Below are 22,261 nucleotides of genomic sequence, written 5' to 3'. Positions count from 1 at the left end.
ACGGGCTCGTGTGAACCTGCGCTTGTCTTGCAGGCGAGCGATCTTGTTGTATAAGGCTGGGGGCTGAGGGGCGAGTTGCACTGTTATTCCCAAGACCTCGAGTGACAGTAGCGGTCAGCTCGATTCCACCGAACCTAACAGTCCTGAGTCGCTTTGCGATTATCACGCGCCGACCATCAACTTCGACCAGCGCGTAATCTCTCAGGGACTCCTACCCGCGCTTCCTTGTCGCCATTGCTACGGCCAACGTCGAGCTACCTTCTCAAGCTTCACTGAACGTCACAAGCAGCAGGCAGAACAGCAACGCATAACACATCCCCTAGCTTATCGTTTCACGTCTCTCGAGACTCTGAAACAGAGGAATACACAAGGGAGCTTTGCAGCGGGCTCTCCCATTGCGGGGCTAATAATAGCGGACTAGGCCGCTTCCAGCGTCGTCGCTCTTCGTGAGGTGGGCTGTGTTCTGCGACCGACGACAACACTGCGCCTCCTTCACACTCACCAGCCTCAGCAGAGAAGCCAGTAAACAGAGGACATTGCGTGTTCCTGGAGGGCATCGGACCATTCACAGCTCGCCCTTGATTCTTGGTGTTTACGAAGCTCTCCACGCTGGCCCAAGCGCGGCCTCCAGGGCTCACTCCTCCACATCCCACCTATTCTTGGGAACACGCGAATACCTACATTATGGATATCCAACAGCGAGGGCGCTCTCCCTCAGTAGGCCAGCGCATTCATAAGGCGCACTCTCCCTCGCCTAGCCCACATGCGCCTTTCCAGCACCAGCATAACGTCGGCTTGGGCTTCGATTCTATTCAAGACCCATCCTCGTACGCAGTCACAAGCGCGGGGCTGAACAGCACCCAGTTCCTTACCACGACCCAAGGACAGCAATTCCCTCAGCAGAACAGCTTTGCCGACCCAAGCTTCTTCCAGGCTACTCAGTCTATCTCGCAGCATAATACGCCGCAATTTGGCCCCCAAGGCAACAACAACAACATTTCGCCCGACCCACTTGATATTGCGAACTCTAACAACCCCGACTTCAACGACTTCTTCCAGGGCAACGACCTTGGCCAGAACCAATCGCTTCCGTCGTATCTTGGGAATACGCTTGACCCACACATGCTCGACGCTCAGTCGCAACACAGCCAATCCATCAATCCCTCAGATCTTATGCACCAAATGGCAGCCACACAACACAACGCGCCTACGCCGCCGCACCTTCTGCCCAGCATGAACAGCCACCAAACCCCAAGTCCACATGCGTCGCCAAACATCAACCAGGGTCCGTTCAGATCACCAGGGCATTCGCGACACACGTCGTTGGATCCCAGCGCAGCATATGGACAGATTACAGAATGGGGGCAGATGGCAGGCGGATTTGGCCAACATAGGTCTAGGTCTAGGGGCAACAGCGATGCTGCGTCCTCGGTACATGCGTCCTCGGTACACAACTCCCCATACCTGCACCACCAGGATAGCCTGGATAACGATCAGCCGTCACCCCTCCTCCATGCGCAGAACGATCCTCAGCTGTTCCAGGACCCTGTCCCAGGATTTGACCGATTCAATCTGAACGGCAGTAATGCGCATATCAGCGCGGGCAACAGCCCGCATATCTCGCCTCGTTTGCTCCCGCAGAACCAACAAGTCCTTCCGCCATTCCAGCCTGACACTTTTGGCCTCAACCAGAACATGAACCCATACGCGCCTCCAGACATGAATGGCTACCCAGGTCAAGCCGAGCCGTTTCCCTCACTGAACCAGCCTGTGCCTGAGTTTGGTCAGGCCGACGCCATGTCACCGCCAGAAATCAACATTGACTTTGCACCGCCGTCGCGACAAGCGAGCTTTGAGCCGCCGAAGCCAGAGCATCAGGTAGATGCGTTGAGCCCACCAGACAGATGTAAGCAGTCCGATGAAGTCGTGCAAGCATTTCTAACACTATACTAGCACGCAGCCGGAACAGAACTCGCGCCAGATCTGATCCCTTCAGTAGTGCCAGCTCGCGCGCATCCACGCCAGGCTCAGAAGTGCACCGTTCACTGTCTCCCAACGCAGCAAAGTCTCGTTCTCCTTCGCCCTCGAACAAATCCTCGCGCCGTTCGTCTACATCTAGCGTGCCGAACCGCGACTACATACTGGATCTTGCAGATCCATCGCGACCTGCGCCAGCCGATGGGTCGAACCCAAAGCGCACACAGAAGCACCCTGCAACCTTCCAGTGTACACTGTGTCCGAAGCGCTTTACGCGGGCGTACAACCTCCGTTCGCATCTGCGAACACATACAGACGAACGTCCGTTTGTTTGCAGTGTCTGTGGCAAAGCCTTTGCCCGCCAACATGACCGCAAGCGACACGAAGGCCTTCACTCAGGCGAGAAGAAGTTTGTATGCCGTGGTAACCTCAAGAACGGCAACAACTGGGGCTGCGGCAGGCGCTTTGCTCGTGCAGATGCCCTCGGACGCCACTTTCGATCTGAGGCAGGTCGCGTGTGCATCCGGCCCTTGCTCGAAGAGGAGGCGCGTGAGAAGGGCGAATGGGATGGCCAGAATCAGCAGCTGAACAATGGCAACGGCATGTTCGCGCCCATGCCAGCTCAAAACTTCAACGGCATGATGCCTGGGCAATCTGGCTTCGAACCGTTCCCTCAGGCGGGTGGCATGCAAGCTCCACAGCCCTTCCTGCCTGCCGCACTTCTGGCTCAGTACCCTGCACTTGCGGGCATCCAGTGGGACCAGCTCCCGGCTGGGCCACCCGATGAAGATGGCGACGCTAGCGGTCGCAGCAGCTTTGATGCGTCTAGTGGAGGCGAATACTTTGAGGAAGAGAGCGATTACCAGCAGGGGAGTCAGCAGCCCATGTACGCTGGCGGCAACAACAGCGGCTGGGTAAGCGACTCCTACGACGGGCGGTGATGTTGCTTGTCCGTCCTCTTCCTTTGCTCTGGCGGCCCTTGCTGCCTTTACGATTTTCGAATGCTTTCACGACTTCATTTCACGATTCGTTTGGATACCACTTTCATTGCTTCGCACCTCAGGGTCATTGATACCCCCCGGATTGGAGAACACGAGGGAGTTTTGCTTTGGAGACGATGGGCTTTGAGGCCTGTTTGTTGTGGTTTTTTACCTTTTGGCGTTTTAGTGCCTGGTTTAGACGAGAGTAGATACCACACGAAATGCAGCTTTGAGCTTGAACTTGATCTTCCCGGGGCGTTGGTTGCTAGGAGATGTGTTTTCCTTTGCTTTCTGTGCCGCACGTATCTAGAAGCAAGCATGCCCAGACTGCTGCTGACTGGTTCGTTACTTGCGACCTTGGTGAGGCTTGTGCTCGGTCTGGATGCACAGACTAGGTTCGCAACAAACTGCTACTGCCTTTTTACGACCGTTCGCGTGACCCCTAGACCTTGCGCACCACATGTCCACAACGACGCTGCGATCTCCTGCAAACCATTCGCTACTGCATGCGGCTAACACTCGACGTCTGGCGATCTTATCGAAGCAAAAAAATATTCTTTTTCTTCCCTCAACACCAAAACTGATCCGACGACTACCTTAACAGCATATAATAGCGAAAAGAAGGCATAAAAGACAAAAAGATCGGATGGGCCTGACCGGGATTCGAACCCGGGGCCTGTCACACAACAGATACACTGTATCCAGGTAGGAAACCCCTGAAAGGACTGTTAGATGGGAGAACAGAGAGGAGATGGCTGGTGGGCTGGCTTACGAAGCGACAATCATACCACTAGACCATCAGGCCGATTTTGCTGTTGGATGGCAAATTTTTGAGGTCTGTAGTACTAGTTGTTGATGGTTTGTAGTACATAGGCCAAACGACTGCAAGCGGTGCTGTGGAGCATGTTGGTTTGCAATGATTGCAGCCGGATTCGCTACGGAGGCAAGGCAGCTCATAGCGGGGCAGTCGTGTGTCTTAGTCAGGGCGGTGGGACGCATCTATTCATGGACTCCACAGCCTCACAGCCTCACTTTACCCTATTGGGAAGACTTTGCGAATGGAATCTCAAAGTCCTGGTCGAGAGTGACCGTCTGTGCTACAGAGGTTGGTCGATAGGACACCGAGTTGAAGCCGCTGACCCTCCACAGCTCCAAGATGCGAACTACCAGGCGCAACACCACCACTACCAGATTATATCATGCTTACAGGCAAGGCAGGCATATATGCATCACACGATCCCGATCTTGACGTCTTGGTAAATTACTATAGGCTGGTTCCCATCTCCTTATCGCCCGCCTCATTTGCCCAGTCAAGTGTCACCGAAAGCTTGTGCGCACTGGGTGGAGAGCCGATCATACAGGCACAAATACGTACTGTGCATGGTGACGGGAGGGAGCCGACATCGCTAAACCTATGGTGATCCCCCCTGCAACTGTGCGCTCAACAACTGCTACACCGACATTTTGGCGCCATTGTTTGCAAGTCAAGCAACATCGCGACAGACATGCTCTGGGTCGTCTGTCCGTGGCCATCTTCTTTTTGCTTCAATCGGATGCTGTACGAGTGTTCAAGACGTGAGACGGTTCATTTGAGCACGCTGCGACCATGATCAAAAGTGCGGGGGAGACGTGCTGGGCATGCGAGAGCGGATCTCTTCCATTGGCTCGGGCCAGCCCTTGTGCCACATCGAGCATAGTATATGGCCCAAGCTCCCTCTCTGCAAGCTCCCATCCACTGAGCACCACGGAGTCCAACGCTGCATCCCCGATGTGGCCTGTCGTTATGAAGTGAACAATCCACGAGGGTGTCCTGAATCGCTGTACAGCTCACTGACCGCTCTCCGTAAAGATTCCAGAACGCTGGCCAAGGAGTCTAACGTGGTCGCAGCTGCCATGTGTGAGGCTGGAGGGCTTAGAAAAAGGACGGCTTCCCCTCACTGTGTCGCGAGCTCAGCTTGTCATTCCTGTCCTCTCAACACCTGTTCCTGTCTACCGGTGCATCTGATAGCGCTTCCCATTCTCCGACGCCTTCCGAACCGCATACCTGCGTCACTGAAACCTTATCGTCTTATAAGCCACTACTAATCGCTCGTCTTGCTTCTTTCAAGTCCTACTACTTCTTCGCGCCCAGCTGCGTTCCACTCACAACAGTGCCCACAAACCTCAACACTACACACATCTTCGCAATGGCAGCCTCAAAACCCAGCGTTCGCATCATCAGTGCCCTCGCCGGCCCTCGCCTTTTGGGTCCTCGTCTCACAGTTCGCCAGCTGTCAATGACAGGTTCGACTTCGTCGTCATCCCTCCTCACAACCGACAAGCCGTATGCTTCAAATCGCCCAGCTGGGCCTATCCGCCTTCACGGCGAGCAAACCATCCCAGTTCCCGAAGCCACCGAGACCGGCAACAAAGTCCGACGCTTCAACACATCGAGGAGTTTGAAGTCCGTCGGCGATTCCAGCACACTGGACTTTATGCACTTCCCGGACTTCAACCCGGAGACCCGAAGTGCGCCCTTGGGAATTAGAGTCCCCATCTTACCATGGGCCAATGTTGCTAGCCGGAGTGCTGAGAGCGAGGATTCCGTGAGTCTTACCCTAGCCTTAATCTTCTGCTCATTGCGCAAGAGTACTAACGAGAGAGTTCCTAGATCCCCATGCAACCCACCATCTACACCGTCTCTGCTGACGGCACCCACATCCACTCCCCCTCCGCAATGTCTGAGATGACCGACTCAAACCAGTCCGCCTACCAGGGTATGGCTGAGGCTGTTGCCAGTAAATTCACCGCGACCCGCCAGGAGGGAGAAGGAATGGTGAAGCAGATCTGGAATGATCTCATGGAGGATCTCGCTGATCTTGCGAATGGCTCAAAGCGTGGGCCCAATAAGGTCTAGGCGTGGTGTAAATATCTTGCAACGGATCCTGTTGGCGAACGGCCGTCTTGACATGGGTAACATGGGTTCCGGATTGCACCGGACTTCCGATGGCTATCGTGTGGGTCTAGGCATGGGTACTAGGGGGATGATTTTCGATTTCTTGGGACTGAAATGGAAGGGTCTAGCGCGAAGTGCTCGGGCTTATGAGATCACGAAATACATTTTAATTGCTCTTTGGCTAGTCTTGCCTTCTCTTCCGCTGCAGTTGTTGAACAGTATCTGGAAAGCGTTGTAAACCAAGGAGCCCAGAACCGATCAGTGATAGTAAGAGTTTACTAACCATAATCTTTGAGTAATTCGTAATCTTCGTTGAGCAACATATCCCTCATTATATACTTCAAGCTTCTTGTGTACCATGTTATCTTACCCCCAGAATCTGCCATGTCTTGAGCCCTGTTGAAAAGTTGGGTGTTATCACATGACAAATGGTATCTGAAGGATTAACCAGTAGATAAGCAAATATATTGCGCTACGGAAGTTCAGCGGTATGTGTACAGCTGATGACTGCAGCAGGTTTGCTGGTTCTTATCAAGCTACCTAAGGGAATTGAGAGGCCAAAGTGAAGTTGGTAGCCCTGAGGCCACCAAGCATGTAAAGTCCTCCACTAACGGACATATTAAGAGAGCAGACCGTGCAGACGACGAAGCTCTTGAACCCAAGAAAGATATCTACACCAATCACCCCCTCTCGACAAAGTCTATGCAGGGTAAAAGGATGCGACTTGGTAGACGCTGGGAATGGAAGACGGCTTGGGAAAGTTAAAATCTGGTTCGGTGGAAAGCCATAATACCTACTTAGGTAGTGTCCTCGTTCTGTTTACTTCGATTAGCAGTTAGCCCCGTACCCAGAGATTCTATACTTTTATAACAGCTAAAATACCTCCATACGCACTTGAATCAGATGTTGCAAAGCACTTGGGTTCGCAATTTGGTTTCGTTCCATTTACCACCAAAAGCCTCGAGCGTCACCCTCTTAGTAGTATCGCTAGCTTTTTACTTTGTTGGATCCTTTGGATGTGCTTGCAAGATGAGTTACAGCGATTCTTCTGATATTATCCTGACCAAAGTTCTGGACCGACCAATCGTATTGCTTGTTGGTAAACTCCGCCACTCTCAGCACCGCCACATCTGGCTCTATAATTATCATTGGCTGAGCGGGTGACGCGAGCATTTACGTGTCAAGTCTGCGGCGCACCACGTCCGTCGAGGCTGAACAGTCGAAGCAAGTCTATACGACCGGTCCGACCCATTGAATGTGGGATCGGCATGAGTGACGTTGTGGGGTGGATGGCGGTTTAGCTTGGCTAATACCTGCGTCCCGCAAGACCTTATAAGTAGAGATGCAACTAGTATCGATGCAGGTATCGTAACATCATATTCTTATCATGCTTGTTTTTCATGAGCCTTTTCTCTCCAGTATCGACCGCGAGTTGGAGTGGAAATCAAATGTGCAACCAATATTGCAATATGTTCGAACAGAACTGGAAAATGCGAAATATGACCACGGTTTCGTATTCTGGCTGCCAGCGAAGGAAGGACTATCTAGACGATCGGTGGACCAAGACAGTGGAAAAGGCGTTTCTGAACAATATAACGAGGACTCTATCGTTGTGGTCTGGGGTCCATTTGAAGACAGCTACATGGTATACAAAAACCTGGTAACCCCAGATACGCGAGACATTTACTTCGGTCGGTTGTTTAGAGCGCGATCGTCGGATAAGAATCGTGTTTTCGACAAGCAAAGAGGAGGTGTGCTACTCCTAAGGCATGTTTCTGCGAGCTCAATAGGGATTCAAGTCGAGCCTGGGCTGGAACGACCGAAGCCTACGTTGTATCGACGAGGGTCTGACGCTACGCTTTTTTCGACACATGTCACACAGGAAGTCGAAGCCAGGAGGTACTTGGTCCCGGATACAGCCTTCAGAGTATTGGATGAATGTTCCCAGACGACTAGCTCTCCTCAATCTGGTTTCGGAGCACCTGGTGCCATTGAGCAGAATACATGTAGCCTACCTCGACAAGCATCTTCGAGTATTATAGCATCATCCGCGGCCCGCAACTCCATTCCATGGGATGTATGGCAGCCAATTGATCGTGTGTTGAAGCGCATCAGTGCGGCATTTGAGCGGAGGACCATGACCAAGCGAATTGTCGTTAGGCGTCCGATGGCCCAATTTTGGGCAAACACAAAAGGGGTGGTGGCTGTGGCTATAGCTTCAGTATAGAGGATGAGATTACTGCTCAACGATGAAATATCTTGTTCACGTGCCTGACTGTCGATGGGTGTCAATCCAGGTTATAGCATTGCACACGCGTTCCATTGCCACTGTGTGCCTATCGGTTTCCTCCAGATCCTTTTTATAAGCTTGTAGCGATTGGTAGGACGTTAAAAACGTAGTGCTGCTTAGCGCTAGACTTGTACGTATGAATATCCAAAGTGACTCTTGTGTACAGTCGAGACTGATCGCGTAGTTGATGACATCTCCCACTAGCTCTTGCTGTAACGACGCAGCTGTGATAGGCATCAAACACAGCATGAAAGACCAACCAGAAATATCGCTTGGGTGTCTGCAACACCAGTCCTTAACACGACGAGCGACATCATCGGCCAATCCATGGCTCTCGATCTTGTGTACAAGCTTACGAGCATACTGCCAAGCGTGGTAATTCTTAGGATGCTGCTCTCCAGACTTGCAAACAGCAGCGAGTTCACTGTGCCAAAATTCTGCTATGCGGTCTTGCGGCGCATCGTTCAGTTCGATGAGTCTCAAAGATTCCACGATATTCGAGCGGTGATACCATAACGTAGGCGACTTAGACTGACGATGAAGTGGAGATGTAAGGATACTGTTTAGAAAGCAAAGCTCTTGACGTAGTGCTCTGTGATATGGGGTCCCAACATGAGGGCCGTGCTCATTTCTTAGCAGCGACAGTGTGCGCTTCCGGTAATTTGCTGCAGTAAGATGCTCAGGATCGAACAGAAGTATGATCTTTGTCGCTTGCAATGCCCATGAACTAGCCAGTAGGTCCTGAGTCCCCTGGTCCTTCATGAAGAACAGGTGCCGAGCTTCCACATAAGCCAAGGCGAGTACCTTTTTCGGGATTCCTAGGCTCGATCCGTCTTGCATGGTAATACCATCCGGCGGCTGTATAGCAGGAGGCAGAATCTCAATCTCAATAACTTCATCCGCGTGCTCCTGGAAGTAGTTGCTCAAAGACTTGTAAGCCAGCTTCTGAAACTCGTTACTCTGACCATCTTTGATTGCCATGGCGGACAACCCGGGCGCTTTGATGGTACGGGTACAGAGTGAAGGCTGGTAGACGTGTGTGAAGGAGCAACAGTGTAGCGAATAGATAGAAGCCTTCGCGCACGGCCCCCGCCTTAGCTTGCTGCAGCTGCCAAATTGCCTTATGACATAGCCCAAGGACGCTTCCACCCCGTCTGAAAACACGATGCAATGAGAACACGCTGCATCGCGACACTGGTCCAACGTCCCCGAACATGCCGTCCCTTCTACTGGTAGTCTTCACCCTGCAGCTACTGCTCCACATCATCAACACGGTGGGCGCAACCACGGTTAATGAACTGGTAAGCCCCGCATCAAGTTGCAGATGCGCAAGGACGTCGGATTGACACATTGCAGTTATGGATCCTCTACAATAAGCTACCGACGCCTACCTCTGGATCTGCGCAGAGATGCCAGGTTCTCAAGGCAGACATTGTTCGTTTGAAGCGCGAGCTGGGCAACACGTCGCCTCAGGACAATTTCTCAAAATGGGCGAAACTGGACAGGCAACACAACAAGGCTATGGCTGAGTTCCAAAAGCTGGGTGTGTATCTCTTCTGACAGATGCTTTGGACATCTTTGCAAGCTATAATCGCTAACGCCTTTTTGTCTAGATGGCTCCTTGCGCTCACATCAGTCCACCTTTACATCCGCCGTCTCGACCCTCCGCTGGCTCGGCACCCAAGGCCTTCGCTTCGTCCTCCAGTTCTGGTTCTCCAAGTCGCCCATGTTCTGGATTCCCGCTGGTTGGGTGCCATACTATGTTGAGTGGATACTGAGTTTCCCGCGCGCACCACTTGGAAGCGTGAGCATAAACATTTGGGGTATTGCATGTGCCAGTATGATAGCACTGGCAGCAGAGGCAGTAGCGGCGCTCTGGGTACTTGTCATGAACAAACCGACCCCTGTGGCTGCAGAGAAGCAACGCGAGAAGCAGGAGGCCATGGCATTTAGTGCAAACCAGAAACCTACAGAGAAGAAAGAATTGTGAGGGAATCGCGTGGGTACGTCCTTTGCTTCAGGACACATATGTACAACATCAATTATCAATCATCAATCAAATACGCATTCGCACTGATTCGCGTCACACACCGGTTGATGTGGAACGGGTATGTCTCCCAACAAAAGACGCAAAGTCGTCGTGGCTTTCGCTCAGACACTGCAACACGAGTGGGATGATCTTGGCAGATCCTTTGGCTTCTTCTAGGCTACAAATTGAACTCGTGATCGTGGAGAGTAGCGAATCACCGAGTCTTCGAAAGAGCCATGTTCTAATCTATACTCCTTCCCCATAGACGGAAAAGCGACGCGATGCATGGTAGCCGACATAAAGCTACGTGTTGTGACAGCATGCGCGTGGTTTTGCTGAGAGCGAAGGGTGTTGTTTGGTGTGGAATGCTCACATTAAAAGTTCGCGAGGAAGAAAAGTGAGAATTCTGCGCTAAGACAGCGCGGGCCGACGGTGCACCGAAGCGCGCTTACCGTGTTCAGACTGCTACAATCACCTAATCTGAGTTATTCACTTTCCTTTGTTGTGGGAGTTTTGTAACATGATTACTGCTTGAGTGTGACAATACATGCCGTAGATGGGAATAGCCATAGTTGTGTACTCATGAATACCTTGGTATGATCAAAGACCAGGTCGTCCACTCCGCTTACTAGCCTCATTAATACCTAGGAAATATCAATCGATCGAAGAACGTGATGAACTTGATATGCAAGGACACTTCGTGCCTGTAAGCTAGACATGGCTGCCTCTGCGCCTCTACGCTTGAAAAACTTGGCTTATCCAGGTGATCAGGTCACGTGTGGTAGATCCCAGGGTACCCGTGTACCGAGGCAATAGGCAACAGGCACGAGAGAAGTGACAACCATCGAAGTATCGTTGTTTACATTTACTGTTTACTCTTGGTCGCATAACTCTAGCGATCTACATTGAAACGACATTGACGGCTCCGTGGCGTGAGTGAGGGGTGGCTGGTCCAAAGGATACCTCGAAGAAAAAAACTGCGCATGCCGTTGATCGTGCCTTACGTGAACATGATCTACTATTTTAGACGTTGATCATCGTTCAATAGCCTGTATTCTGGTTTAGCTCCTTCGGCTACTGGACGGTCGCTTTCAATGCAACGACACGGGGCGAAGACCGGTGCCACCTCGTGTTGTGCCGCTGGCTACACGCGTACCTAGTTGGACAGTCTGGCGAAGGTGAAGTGCAACAGTCTTCGGCTTATTATCTTCGCTTTTCGAAACCCATTGACAAGGCCAAGCGAGAGTGATCGAAGCCCAATGATGAGGCTCTACTGCGTCTATGTGGGTCTGTGCACATGACTTCCCCATATCCGTACGAACGGTTCAGCGCTCGCCGGTTCCAGGCCGATTAGAGGCCGGCTGAGATCCTGATCTGTGGAAGGGACTTCCCCGCAATGTGGAATGAAGTTGTTAGGTGCAGTGATCGCTCGAAGGCTGCGCACCTTCTCCTGACAGGGTTTACTGTGTACGTACAAGGCGTCTGGGGAAGCAGGTCACGGCTGGTTCCTCGAGTCAACGTGCATACTGGCGTTTCCTTAACTTTGTTAGAATGATGCTCTAGTCGCAAGCTTGTGTGAAACAGCTTCGTTCGACATGACGGTGGCCGCTGTTGCATGTTCCACCTATTGCGCCCAAACACACTCATGGCGCAACATCCACTACTTTTCATACAAGAAAGATCAGCGAGATTTCAGGACTTGAGCGTACAAACATCAGTCAGGCCATGGGGCGATCGCCAAGGCTAAACGGCGCCGCCCAGTCAGCAGCGACAGAGCCGGCATTTCGGTGAGATTCGACCGGGACAGGCGCTGTGACGAAATGGCGTTTCTCTCCCCACAAAGTGGACAGATGCTCCTCCCAATGACGATGCAAGGATTCAAACGCCGGCCCAAGGCCGTCTAATACGTTTACAAGTCGCGCATTTAGCGATGCACACTCCACATCGCTCGCCGCAGCTCAACTGCCCGCCTTTCCTGGGGTCGGTAGTCCCTTCACCGCATCAACCCGCGTGGTCTTGCGCACTGTTCGACTCAACGCAGCCGTCTCCTTCGCGACCACCCATCTGCACATCGTCTCTCGCTTCCTTTCCAGACTACACACGTCGCCTGTACACTGAGACTCGACGAGGCTGGCGCCAGATAATGCCGTGGCCTGAACATCAGATCCCGAGACGACCGCGACCGCGATAGCGATAGAACACTTTTCCGTACCCACTGGTCGCTTCCCTCTATGGCATCGGCATACATATCATAGCGCGGCGCACGAAATGGCGGATTATGACTTCAGAAATGGCGATTTTCCTACGAGAGGGCCCGTGGTGCTGGGAGTTTCGGCTGCCACGCTTGCGATATGCTCCGTCTTCGTTGGCTTCCGTCTAATTTCCAGATTTCTCGTCGTCAGAAAACCAGGATGGGACGACTACACAATGATCCTTGCATGGGTTCTCGCATTTGGCGCATCCTTCTCTATATGCTATGGCACAACGAAAGGTTTGGGACGAAAGCAGGAGAACATACCCCCACAATGGCGGGAGCCCATGAAGCAGTCGTCATTCGTCTTCTCGGTCCTCTATGTACGTATATCATGCTCTATACACAAGTCGCCCCCACTAAGACCCCATAGAACCCAGCTTTGATGGCCACCAAAACCTCAATTCTCCTCTTCTACCTCACGCTGTCCAGGACGCATAAAGTTTTTCGTTGGGCCACCATCACGACTCTTGTCGTTGTCAATGTTGGTGGATTGGCTTTGACTATTCTAAACCTACTTCAATGTCGCCCTATTGGTGCTGCTTGGGATTCTCCAGTTCCCGATACAGCTCACTGCACTAACATAGTCACGATATATCTTTCCTCGGCACCGCTCAACATCATCACCGACATAGCCATTCTATTTCTACCCATGCCCATACTCACTAGTATGCGGTTGCCGAAAAAGCAGAAGATAATACTGGTCATCACGTTCGGTTTCGGTATCTTTGTCGCAGTCGTCGATGTTATCCGTATCGCATACCTGCAAAACGCTCAACGCGACACACTCGAAGCCGCTCAACGTCAGTCTTCTGAAACTGGCAACGAACAGAGAAACACTGGCGATTTTGCCTGGTTTTCATCTTTATCCTTCATGTGGAGCACTGTGGAGATCAACCTGGGCATCATGTGTGGATGTGTTCCTGCTCTGAAGCCGCTCGTCAGAAGATTCCTCCCTAGTTGGGTTATCGATCATACCATGCGCGACAACACGACGCATACAAGCGATGAGGCCGTACTTCACCCCGACATTCTTGACTCTCGACGGCGGTCAGATCCGCTGACACCTCCCGCCTCTCCGCTCAGCAAACCTCCTCTTGCTCGCAGAAGCGGCGGTGACGAGCCTATGGGCATGATGGATTTTTTGACTACGCCTGACATGACTGAGCTACCTCAACTGAGGCCATCGAACACCAATGTTACGTACGCAACGACCGCCCGCACTCAGCGCCAACCAACTTTCTTCGACTTCGTCAACACTGGACAGAAAAAGAATATTACCTTACGGAGCAACCGCGAGAGCGTATACCCTGTGATAATGGTGACTATACTGTTCTTCATTTGGGGTTTCGCCTATGGCTTCTTGGACGTTCTTAATTCCCGCTTTCAAGAAGTAGCCCGCACAAGCGAATGGGAGACGGTCGGTCAACATAGCGCCTACTATGTTGGCTATATTGTGGGACCTTTAACTTTCGGACGGATCGTCTTCAAGACTTGGGGTTTCAAAGCATGCTACATGGTCGGTCTCTCGGTCTATGCTTGTGGAACACTCGTCTTCTGGCCTTCCGCCGTACTCAACTCTTTTCCAGCGTTCCTTATCTCAAATTTCATCACTGGTGCAGGGCTGTCAACCTTGGAACTCGGCGCAAACCCATTCATAGCCCTCTGCGGGCCACCTGAGTATGCTGAAGTGCGACTCAATCTATCACAAGCTGTTCAGGCTGTTGGCACAATTGTCTCCCCACTTTTGGCGAAGAAAGTACTCTTCCCTGCCAACGCTGCGAGCCTGATCGACGTGCAGTGGACATACCTCGGCATATCCTTTTTCAACATCGTCCTTGCGATTGTCTACTTCTACGTACCGCTTCCCGAAGCTAACGACGAAGAACTGGAACTTGCCAGTCAACGTACTGTACCCTTTGCCCGCGAGGCGACCATCAATATTGGATCCAAGCCAGTAAAAATTCTCTGGATTGGTCTGGGTATGGCGGTCTTGTCACAGTTCTGCTATGTCGGCGGTCAAGAGTCCACTTCCACCTCGTACAAGGAGTACGTCAATCGCGTCTCGCCTTCAGTGGATTACGTATCACAGCAAGCCTATGGACACACAGCGTTTGCAGTCTCTCGATTCCTGGCAGCTTTCATCGACATTTGGGTGAAACCGCGCTTCAGTCTCTTAGTCTTCTTTCTGGGCGCGATTGCCTCCGCTGCCGCGGCCATGCATGCTTCGGGCAGTGCTGGTGCAGCAGTCATTGTCATCGTCATGTTCTTCGAAGGCCCGCTATTCCCTCAGATTTTTGCACAGGGGATACGAGGTATGGGCAAGCATACGAAAGATGCTTCCGTACTTCTGACGGCAGCTATTGGCGGAGGAGCCGTCATTCCTCCAATTATGTACGCCGCACTCAAGATCAACAATGCACAATACGCTTTCTGCGTCATCACGGCAGCCTATGCTGGTGGTGCATTGTATCCTATCTACCTCAACTTACTACCTGCATCCCGGAATCTCTCCGACCCTGTGCGCGACGAAAAGACGAGGAAAGAATCGGAGGCTGGGGAGAAGCGACGGGGTTCCACAGGCGAGAAACTGAGGACATGGAGTAAAGTCAAGAAGAGGTTAAGTTTAAATAAGGAAGATGAGAGACTGCCCTCTGTTGAACACAGAGAAAGGCGCAGTTGGCCCGAGGGATTAGCGCCGCGGAGTGATAGCTTGGCCATCGAACCTGTACGGACTCGTACGCCGAGCTCATCAAGTTCGATGAGCAGCAGTTGACAAGCTTGTACCTCGGCGCGTTGTTCGACGTGTCTACGCTGAAAGAACTGGTTTTTATATCGCATATGGCGTAACAGGGAGATACCACGGGATTGTTTACATTTGGGACCCGACCTAGCATAGATGGTTCATTCACATCTTACGTATGGCAACTTCGTAGCCAAATACAATCATTGCTAGTACACCATTGTCACGACCAATATCGTAAGATTGTGTTCCTTTTTGTGAGGATGTCTATATAGCTAATGTTCTCAATATTATGCGCTTTGAACCCTTTTGTTGAAACGTGAAAGGAAGATACGAATGCCACATCGATGAATGCGACTTGTCGGTCCTGCGACAACGCAATCGCAACCTAAGCCACTTCAAATCTTCGAAATCTACACCAAGCTTGTCTGTATTGCGGACTTCAATAGAACGTAAATATATTGACTTTCCTGTAGCACATGTAAGTCACGCATCGCTGTGTTGTTCGTAGTTGAAAGAGACATGTACCTATTTTCTGATAGAACAAAATTCTGCAGTGCCTAATGTCTCTCACTCGAAACACGTACTCGAGTCTGGTGGTGGCGAAGGAAGCAATACTCTCTCGGTCTCGACGAGATTGAGCAGCATTCAGTGCGGTGATTTCTGATATTCAAGGCAATCATCTCCTATTCCCTTTTTTCTTTTTCGAAACCACAGAATCTGTTAGTAGCTCGTCTGTTCTGCGTCTTCATAGTGCCACAAGATGGAATGATTCAACTCTAGATATAATGTATGTTATCATAAACCATGATCATCTGCGGCGTCATAAAGTATGGTCATTGTGGAGCAAAAGATTAACTTGGCGCAACGAGCTGACTAGTAACATGAACACGGAAGAATTGCGGAAATGATTGAGCTTCCCTAGGTGTACACCAAAAGTGACATAGAATGTGTCACGGATGGTATAGACTATCGCTCTAGAGTAACTCTTGTCAGCAAACTTCTCATCCGCGGATAGCCATTGCACAAAGTCTACCCAACGATAGTTGTCCTGAGCACGGGGTTCCGCAATGGTGATGCCGATTTCATCCATATTCCATCTTTCAGTTGGTGCTTGACATAATGGTATTGCCATGAACGCATCCTATGTCTCTCTTATGGTGGAAAGGTACAAACAAAGCTGTCCCATGGTAAATCCAGATTTAGAGCCTTTTTTTTATAGACGTTGGTCGAACCGTGCTGGCGGCCATGGCTCATTATTCTGATGCTCCTTGTAATATCGTCGTCAAGGTTTACCTATCTTTTTCTGCCCTGGTGGAATTTGTTGACGTGGACCCGCAGAATCATCGCATTGACAAGCGCTTTATCAGACGCATGTATTCTGAGTATGTCCTGTTTCTGATGCTCGGGTTTATTTTTATCGTGGGTAGCTTTGTCAGGATGGTTTTCTCTTGACAGCCTATGGAAAGCATCCTCAGTGGTATCATGGGCGGCATCGGGGCTAACATCCAAGATCTGATATTGATCTGCCAATCCTGTCGCGGAAGCAGACATTGCGCGATTCCGTTCAGGTAGCTTGGTAGTGCAAAAGAGTAACGAGGTATTAAGGATGTGGTTGTAGAAAAATCAAGGCGAGTCAACAACAAACGCAATGAACAGCGTACACTAGTGCGACATGTTGCGGACACTCATCGTCACCCACTCATCTCAAATTCGCCCACGGAAGCTCCATCTCTACTGTCTTTATCTCTATTCAGCAGTGAGTAACCGAGTTGGCCACTACTCTCTAGGGTCCATACTGCGATGATACAAAAAAGGGAGACAAAGGTGATGGGTATGAAAACGACGTGAAAGTTGAATACATGCTGGGCCTACACAAAATCGCTTACAATCGCTATCATGATACAAGAAGAACACAAACTATCTCGACCGGTAAACGCCTGACCCATGCTTATGTACCTCGGAACCCATGCTTCCAACTAGCGATCAATTACCCAATTAGACGACTTCAACCGTCGAAGGAGGTCATAGGACCAATGCGGCAGCAATCGCAACCACGAAGCCAAAGTAAGTAGCACTAGGTCGCAGTAACACATTGGCGACAGATGTAGTACCGCAGCACTCACGGTCATACGTAACGTTGTTTGCACGGGCAGCAACTTCGAAGACGGAACCGTTGATAGGCCCTTGGTTATAGAAGTCGACGAGGAGGAAGTTCGGTGGGCGGTCCCAGTTAGCTGCGAGAGACGTGTTAGCAAGTTGCAAGAGGAGAAACTGAGCTGGAAGTGTGGGAATACGCACTAGTGCAAGTGTTGGTCATAGCACCCAGGCTGCCCTCTCCTTCCAGACCGTTGGTCTGGTTGATCTGGGCTACATTAGGTACCAGAAGGTTCAATCCAGCAAATGAAATCTCGGCATTCAAGTTGTGGTTTGCCATGTACATGATATCTCTCATCTTCTCCTCAGCCATCCCTTCGGGCCTGCCAAGCGTACATGGGAAATCGGGGTCGGTGGGAGAGAAGGGTGTTTCCCACATATTGTAAAACTCCCATAGCATGTATGGAACCGCATCAGTATCGAAGTTGTAGTCGATGAATGTAATGACACGGTTGTTGTGAAGGATAAGTTCGCCGAGCGTTGGCCAGTCATCGAGTTCCATGGCGGTCTTTGGTGGCTGGTAGACGTATTCGATCAGGCCAGACTTCTCGATCGGATCAGCGAAGTTGGAGGATGTGACGAGTGGCTTGCCATCGTCGGTTGTTTCGTCCCAGTTGGAGTTGCCGAAGAGAATCGTGATGACGTCGAAGGGGTGTGCTTCTACCCATGCGGTGACTTCACGAAGGTAGTCTTCCACAGTACCAGCGTTGAGCAGGTCGCAAGACGAATGGCAATAGTAGAGCGTGCCATTGACGTAGTGGGCTGAGCCCTGCAGCATGCGGATACCGTCGTTCAGTTGTTGTGTCACGCCATACTCTTGGTTGCGCGCAATGTTATTCTGTCGCGTGTAGGGCGAATTGTGCGCAGCTACTTCGGTGATATTGGAGTACTTGCGGTTGCAAAACTCCAGATAGTTATTACACGGCTGTGTGTTTGATGGCAGCGCCGGAGCTGTCCCAGTGCCAGTCGGTGTCAATGTCCTGTTCCCTCCTCCGATGTTTGTAACGGGGTCTTGAGTGCTTGTAAGTGAGGCCGTGCCATTGGCCGAGAAAGTGCTACCAGACGGTCCAGAAGACGCAGGCGAGGTTATGGTCGCAAATGTGCTGCCCTCGAAATCCGAAGGAACGGTTGGGTTGGGAGCCGCATCATCGCCCGTCAGACTCCGCTGCGATCCAGATAAGGTGATGACTGATGGAGTCACCGAGGCCGAGCTACTCTGGGCTGCAGTGAGGCCCGCAAGCCACACCACGGAAAGTATCGCCCCCTTCATGATCGCCACAGGGGTGGTTGTTGTTTAAATTCGCGACCAGATTATAGGCTCACAGGTGGGAACAGATATCGGCTATGTCAATCCTTCTCGAGTGATAGCGAGAGCTGTACAGACGTCCAGGTGTATGCAGTGGAAGTTCCAGCGGGTCTGGTTGCTATGCAGTGCCGTTCGATCCGAGTACGGGGTAAATGAGTACGCTGGGTACAACGTCGTACAATGGGCACAAACGGCGTCGAGAGCGAGAGGATGCGGAGAAATACGCAGTTAAAGAAACGATACCTGCTGCAAAGAAGCTGCTGCTGTTGAGAAATTCCAGACGACGATTGTTTTCCAAGCCCCCCCGAACGGACCACCCGGGACTCCCTAGTTAGGCAATATGCTATGACGTAAAGCTCTGTTTTAAGGTTGCGAGCCACGCGGGTCTTGTCTCTCATCCAACGATCTGCAACAGCCGCGCCACCATTTTAGCGCGACACGTCATGTGCGCGAGTCTGGAACGACGAGGCTGCGATGGCTACAAGAATGGCATGCACGTCAAAAACGTAGCAGCATCGATATCGATGCGCATGCATACAGGGTATACATCCATGATTCTGAATGGTTTGGTTCACTTGGATAGTGGGAAAAATTACGTTAGTGGTTGCTGCAGTCATATGTCAGTTGTATGCTGCTAAGGGCTTGTCAGACATAAAGATGGGCAAGTATGCCGCCTGAACAAAACTATATATACACGTACGTGAAATGCAGCTTCCCAGATACTACAGCTCAGGCCGTAGGCTTGACGACCTACGCACTAGACGGCCCACTACTAAAGAACTCCTCGAATTTACTCTTGCCCTTCAGCTGCTCAATCTCTCTCTGTAGCACATCAATTCGGTAATTCTTAAACGCCTTCTCAATCCTCTCCCTACTCGCCGGGTCCTTGGTAACCGTTCTCGCTGCGCTGGCTGTACCCGTCAACAGACCCAGTTCACCACCAAGGAAGAGGCCGCCAACGGAAAAGAGGAAGTAGGTCGCAGCATCGCCCCAGCGTGAAGGCCCAGATATTTTCGCTGTGATGTCTGGGATAGGCTCAGTACGACCATCTGCGAAGCGCACTTCTACCGGCTTCTCCATGGCTCGGAAAGCTCTGAAGTATGCAAGGCGCATAGCTCGTAGTCGGAATGCCGTATAGAGTCCTAGACCTAGCCCGACTGCTGATGCGAAACCAGTGTGCGTCGAAACCTTGCCGCCCGCTTTCTGAAGTATGTCGCGATCTTGTTGGTTGAGGCTGTTCTCGGTTAGACATTGCTGTCCTAGGCGGCAGTATGAAGCTGCTTACTCATGTTGCAGATGTTCTTCTGCAAGCTGGCGGAGATCCTTCGACCTGCGGTCACGGAATGCTGCTAGTGATTCGGCCATTATGTTTATTCAGATAAATGAAGAAGTTGGAAATTCGGACAGCAAAGTACGACAAGTGTAAAATGGCTGTGGAGTACTAAATTACCAGAGCTTTAACCAAGTTTTGCAGTATTGTGGGCGGTTCATGATGCTTCCAGTCGCAACCATGACATCATGCGGAGGTTGCGGAATCTAACCAGAAAGGAGTAATGGACACACGAGCACGTCGTGATGGAATCGGATTCACGCGGGTATATAATCATACGCACGAAGATTCGAATGCACACAGAGATGGCATCATCTGCGCGTGTAGAAAGAGCCAAACGCAACAGAGAAATAATCATGTGCACCCAGAGAGGTGAATTAAACAGGTCGAGAACCTGGTTCACTACAGTTCAGGATTCGAAAGCGATGCTATGCTACGGTGTAACTCAAAAAGAGATTCGCTGGGCGCGTCATGCTCTTACCAAACGCCATACTCGAAAGAGCCCACAAACGCCGTGAGCCGCATGTCAGCTCGCTCAAGGATATCACTACATATATCTTCAGATTTAGAAACGAGATGTCGCTTTATAGCTTTGCCTTGGCCTCAGCTTCTGCGGCGCTCGCTTCCTGATTCCGGGTAACGTTGCCAGTGCCTGTACCCTCTCCAAAGAAGATGACTTCAACTGTCAAATCATCTCTGTATCGTCGAGAAAAGGGACTTGGAAGAGTGAGCAGTGCACTCAGCTGATCTTGGTCCTTTCCGCCAAGTGCGTTTCGAACAAGATGAGTTGCTGCATTCTTGTCTTCGACTACGAAACGCTCGTTCAGGCTGGTCTTGGTACCCCACTGCTGCTGGCGGATTGGTGCACGCTGCCCCTCCCCTTTCTCACCTGGCTTTTGCTCGACAGGCAGTTGCTTTTGTGTTGACCACCAACTTTTGAGCCAGGACTGAGCCTGTGAACCTTGACTGCTCGGGTTGCCCTGAGCATCGAGCCATTGCCCAACTAGGCCAACGACCTCTTCGTTGGTAAGCATTTCCCACAAACCGTCAGTAGCCATGACCACAAAGTCGCCTTTTTCAGGCTCTACTTTGGTTGTGGTAATAACAGGCTCAGCAGTGACATATGGGGGAGTTTTGAGTAGCGTTGACGGTGACCGTGAAAAGTAGGACTTCTTGAGCTCTGCATTCGTCTCGAGCGACCACTTGTAGGAGGCGTCGCCAAAAGCACGGGATGGCTCCAGCCCACCTAGGATGCGACCGTTACGTACCACATTGGGCTCACCTGGGTGTTCTCGGCGTAATCGCTCTGCCTCGCTTGTGGTGCCGCCAGTTTGGTCTTCAGACAGAGGTGTCACTGTCCACTTGCCATTTGGGCCTCGTCGACCTAGGATAGCGCGCGAGTCACCCGTGCAGGCAACTCGCAGCAGTTTTGACTGGCTATCGTAGAAGGATAAAAGTGCACAAGAACCGGACAAGGCGGGGGCAAGCAGCTCGGCAGCAGCGATCTTTGACTGAGCCTTCCGAACCTTTTTGACAGATTCGTGTACGATCTCGTTGTCTAGCTTGATGAAGCCCGTCTTGATGGCTTTGTCAATAGCATCGGAGCTCGGGAAGTGGAGTGCAGGGTCCTCGACGGCGGACTTGTAGGTCGTGTTGAGCTCGCGTGCGACATAGGAAATGAGCGTTTGACGGAGTTTGGCTGAAGTAACCCAGCCACTGTGGACATTAGCATTGAAATGACGCGTAACCTTGATATAGGGCAAGCCTACCTGTGTCCGTCGAAAACACCCCAGAACATCCAGTCGCTGGCGGGAGCGCCATTGTCGGTAGCTGCCAGATTTGATGGTACCTCGATAATCTTCTCGGCATGGTCATCTTCGATCGGAGAGTTGCTGGGGATCTGCACCACGTCGTATCGCACAACTCCCTGTCCCCTCCCTACAAGCCACGACTCCTCGTTTTTCCTCAACTTGGCAGTAGCTTGGTCGGGGTCCAGCATCTCCAGCACCTTTCTACCGTAGTCATCCGTCTCTTTTGAGATTGGGCCAGTGCCGGTGATTGTTCCCGTATAAAGTTCACCGGGGCCGACGACCAGAGCCTTTCGTGTAGGCTCGCTACTCGCGGCGTTGGTCAGGTTCCTCGCTTGATCGGCGGGTGAATGCGAATGTCCTGTCGAGGATTTGTCGCTGTAAGCATAGAAGGCACCCGAGGCGAAGGCGGCAGCCACTAACGCACCTGTGAGGGCACGTAACTGCATGGACGA

General features: G+C 51.5%; 9 protein-coding genes and 1 non-coding gene across 10 annotated transcripts; 5 read left to right on the top strand and 5 right to left on the bottom strand.

The window, feature by feature from the left end:
• Window positions 1-684: 684 nt before the first annotated feature.
• Window positions 685-2,918, top strand: CC77DRAFT_1063684 (C2H2 type zinc finger domain-containing protein; the record flags this gene model as incomplete). Its single annotated transcript, XM_018528647.1, has 2 exons — window positions 685-1,906; window positions 1,954-2,918. The coding sequence occupies 2 exons, from the start codon at window positions 685-687 to the stop codon at window positions 2,916-2,918; spliced, it is 2,187 nt and encodes a 728-aa protein (XP_018383791.1).
• A 687-nt stretch (window positions 2,919-3,605) lies between these two features.
• CC77DRAFT_t68 lies at window positions 3,606-3,762 on the bottom strand. The gene has a single exon. It is a non-coding gene; the product is annotated as a tRNA-Thr (tRNA).
• Window positions 3,763-4,702: 940 nt separating this feature from the next.
• On the top strand, window positions 4,703-6,188 carry CC77DRAFT_994014 (hypothetical protein). The gene is made up of 2 exons (XM_018536431.1): window positions 4,703-5,542; window positions 5,608-6,188. Exons 1-2 carry the CDS (start codon window positions 5,144-5,146, stop codon window positions 5,851-5,853), a joined length of 645 nt encoding a protein of 214 aa, XP_018383790.1. The 5' UTR covers window positions 4,703-5,143; the 3' UTR covers window positions 5,854-6,188.
• Window positions 6,189-7,162: 974 nt separating this feature from the next.
• On the top strand, window positions 7,163-8,132 carry CC77DRAFT_1022577 (hypothetical protein). The gene has a single exon (XM_018525494.1). The coding sequence runs from the start codon at window positions 7,280-7,282 to the stop codon at window positions 8,117-8,119; it is 840 nt and encodes a 279-aa protein (XP_018383789.1). The 5' UTR covers window positions 7,163-7,279; the 3' UTR covers window positions 8,120-8,132.
• Window positions 8,133-8,311: 179 nt separating this feature from the next.
• Window positions 8,312-9,130, bottom strand: CC77DRAFT_912001 (hypothetical protein; the record flags this gene model as incomplete). The annotated part of the gene is made up of 1 exon (XM_018533648.1): window positions 8,312-9,130. A coding segment is annotated over one exon (819 nt), but the record flags the coding sequence as incomplete, so codon positions are not given.
• Window positions 9,131-9,396: 266 nt separating this feature from the next.
• Window positions 9,397-10,172, top strand: CC77DRAFT_940486 (hypothetical protein; the record flags this gene model as incomplete). Its single annotated transcript, XM_018534733.1, has 3 exons — window positions 9,397-9,483; window positions 9,539-9,725; window positions 9,796-10,172. 3 exons carry the CDS (start codon window positions 9,397-9,399, stop codon window positions 10,170-10,172), a joined length of 651 nt encoding a protein of 216 aa, XP_018383787.1.
• Window positions 10,173-12,060: 1,888 nt separating this feature from the next.
• On the top strand, window positions 12,061-15,425 carry CC77DRAFT_1022575 (MFS general substrate transporter). Its single transcript, XM_018525493.1, has 2 exons — window positions 12,061-12,785; window positions 12,836-15,425. The coding sequence occupies exons 1-2, from the start codon at window positions 12,480-12,482 to the stop codon at window positions 15,236-15,238; spliced, it is 2,709 nt and encodes a 902-aa protein (XP_018383786.1). The 5' UTR covers window positions 12,061-12,479; the 3' UTR covers window positions 15,239-15,425.
• A 1,569-nt stretch (window positions 15,426-16,994) lies between these two features.
• Window positions 16,995-19,025, bottom strand: CC77DRAFT_229633 (PLC-like phosphodiesterase). The gene is made up of 2 exons (XM_018530751.1): window positions 17,507-19,025; window positions 16,995-17,442 (listed from the first exon to the last, which is right to left on the bottom strand). The coding sequence occupies exons 1-2, from the start codon at window positions 18,630-18,632 to the stop codon at window positions 17,231-17,233; spliced, it is 1,338 nt and encodes a 445-aa protein (XP_018383785.1). The 5' UTR covers window positions 18,633-19,025; the 3' UTR covers window positions 16,995-17,230.
• On the bottom strand, window positions 19,026-20,138 carry CC77DRAFT_229632 (hypothetical protein). Its single transcript, XM_018530750.1, has 2 exons — window positions 19,954-20,138; window positions 19,026-19,902 (listed from the first exon to the last, which is right to left on the bottom strand). Exons 1-2 carry the CDS (start codon window positions 20,031-20,033, stop codon window positions 19,419-19,421), a joined length of 564 nt encoding a protein of 187 aa, XP_018383784.1. The 5' UTR covers window positions 20,034-20,138; the 3' UTR covers window positions 19,026-19,418.
• Window positions 20,139-20,582: 444 nt separating this feature from the next.
• On the bottom strand, window positions 20,583-22,255 carry CC77DRAFT_940450 (protein serine/threonine phosphatase 2C; the record flags this gene model as incomplete). The annotated part of the gene is made up of 2 exons (XM_018534729.1): window positions 20,583-21,714; window positions 21,768-22,255. 2 exons carry the CDS (start codon window positions 22,253-22,255, stop codon window positions 20,583-20,585), a joined length of 1,620 nt encoding a protein of 539 aa, XP_018383783.1.
• Between the last annotated feature and the right edge of the window lie 6 nt (window positions 22,256-22,261).

Source organism: Alternaria alternata, assembly GCF_001642055.1.
Source record: "Alternaria alternata strain SRC1lrK2f unplaced genomic scaffold CC77scaffold_16, whole genome shotgun sequence".
Lineage (NCBI taxonomy): Eukaryota > Fungi > Ascomycota > Dothideomycetes > Pleosporales > Pleosporaceae > Alternaria > Alternaria alternata.
This window is presented reverse-complemented; position numbering and strand designations above follow the sequence as displayed.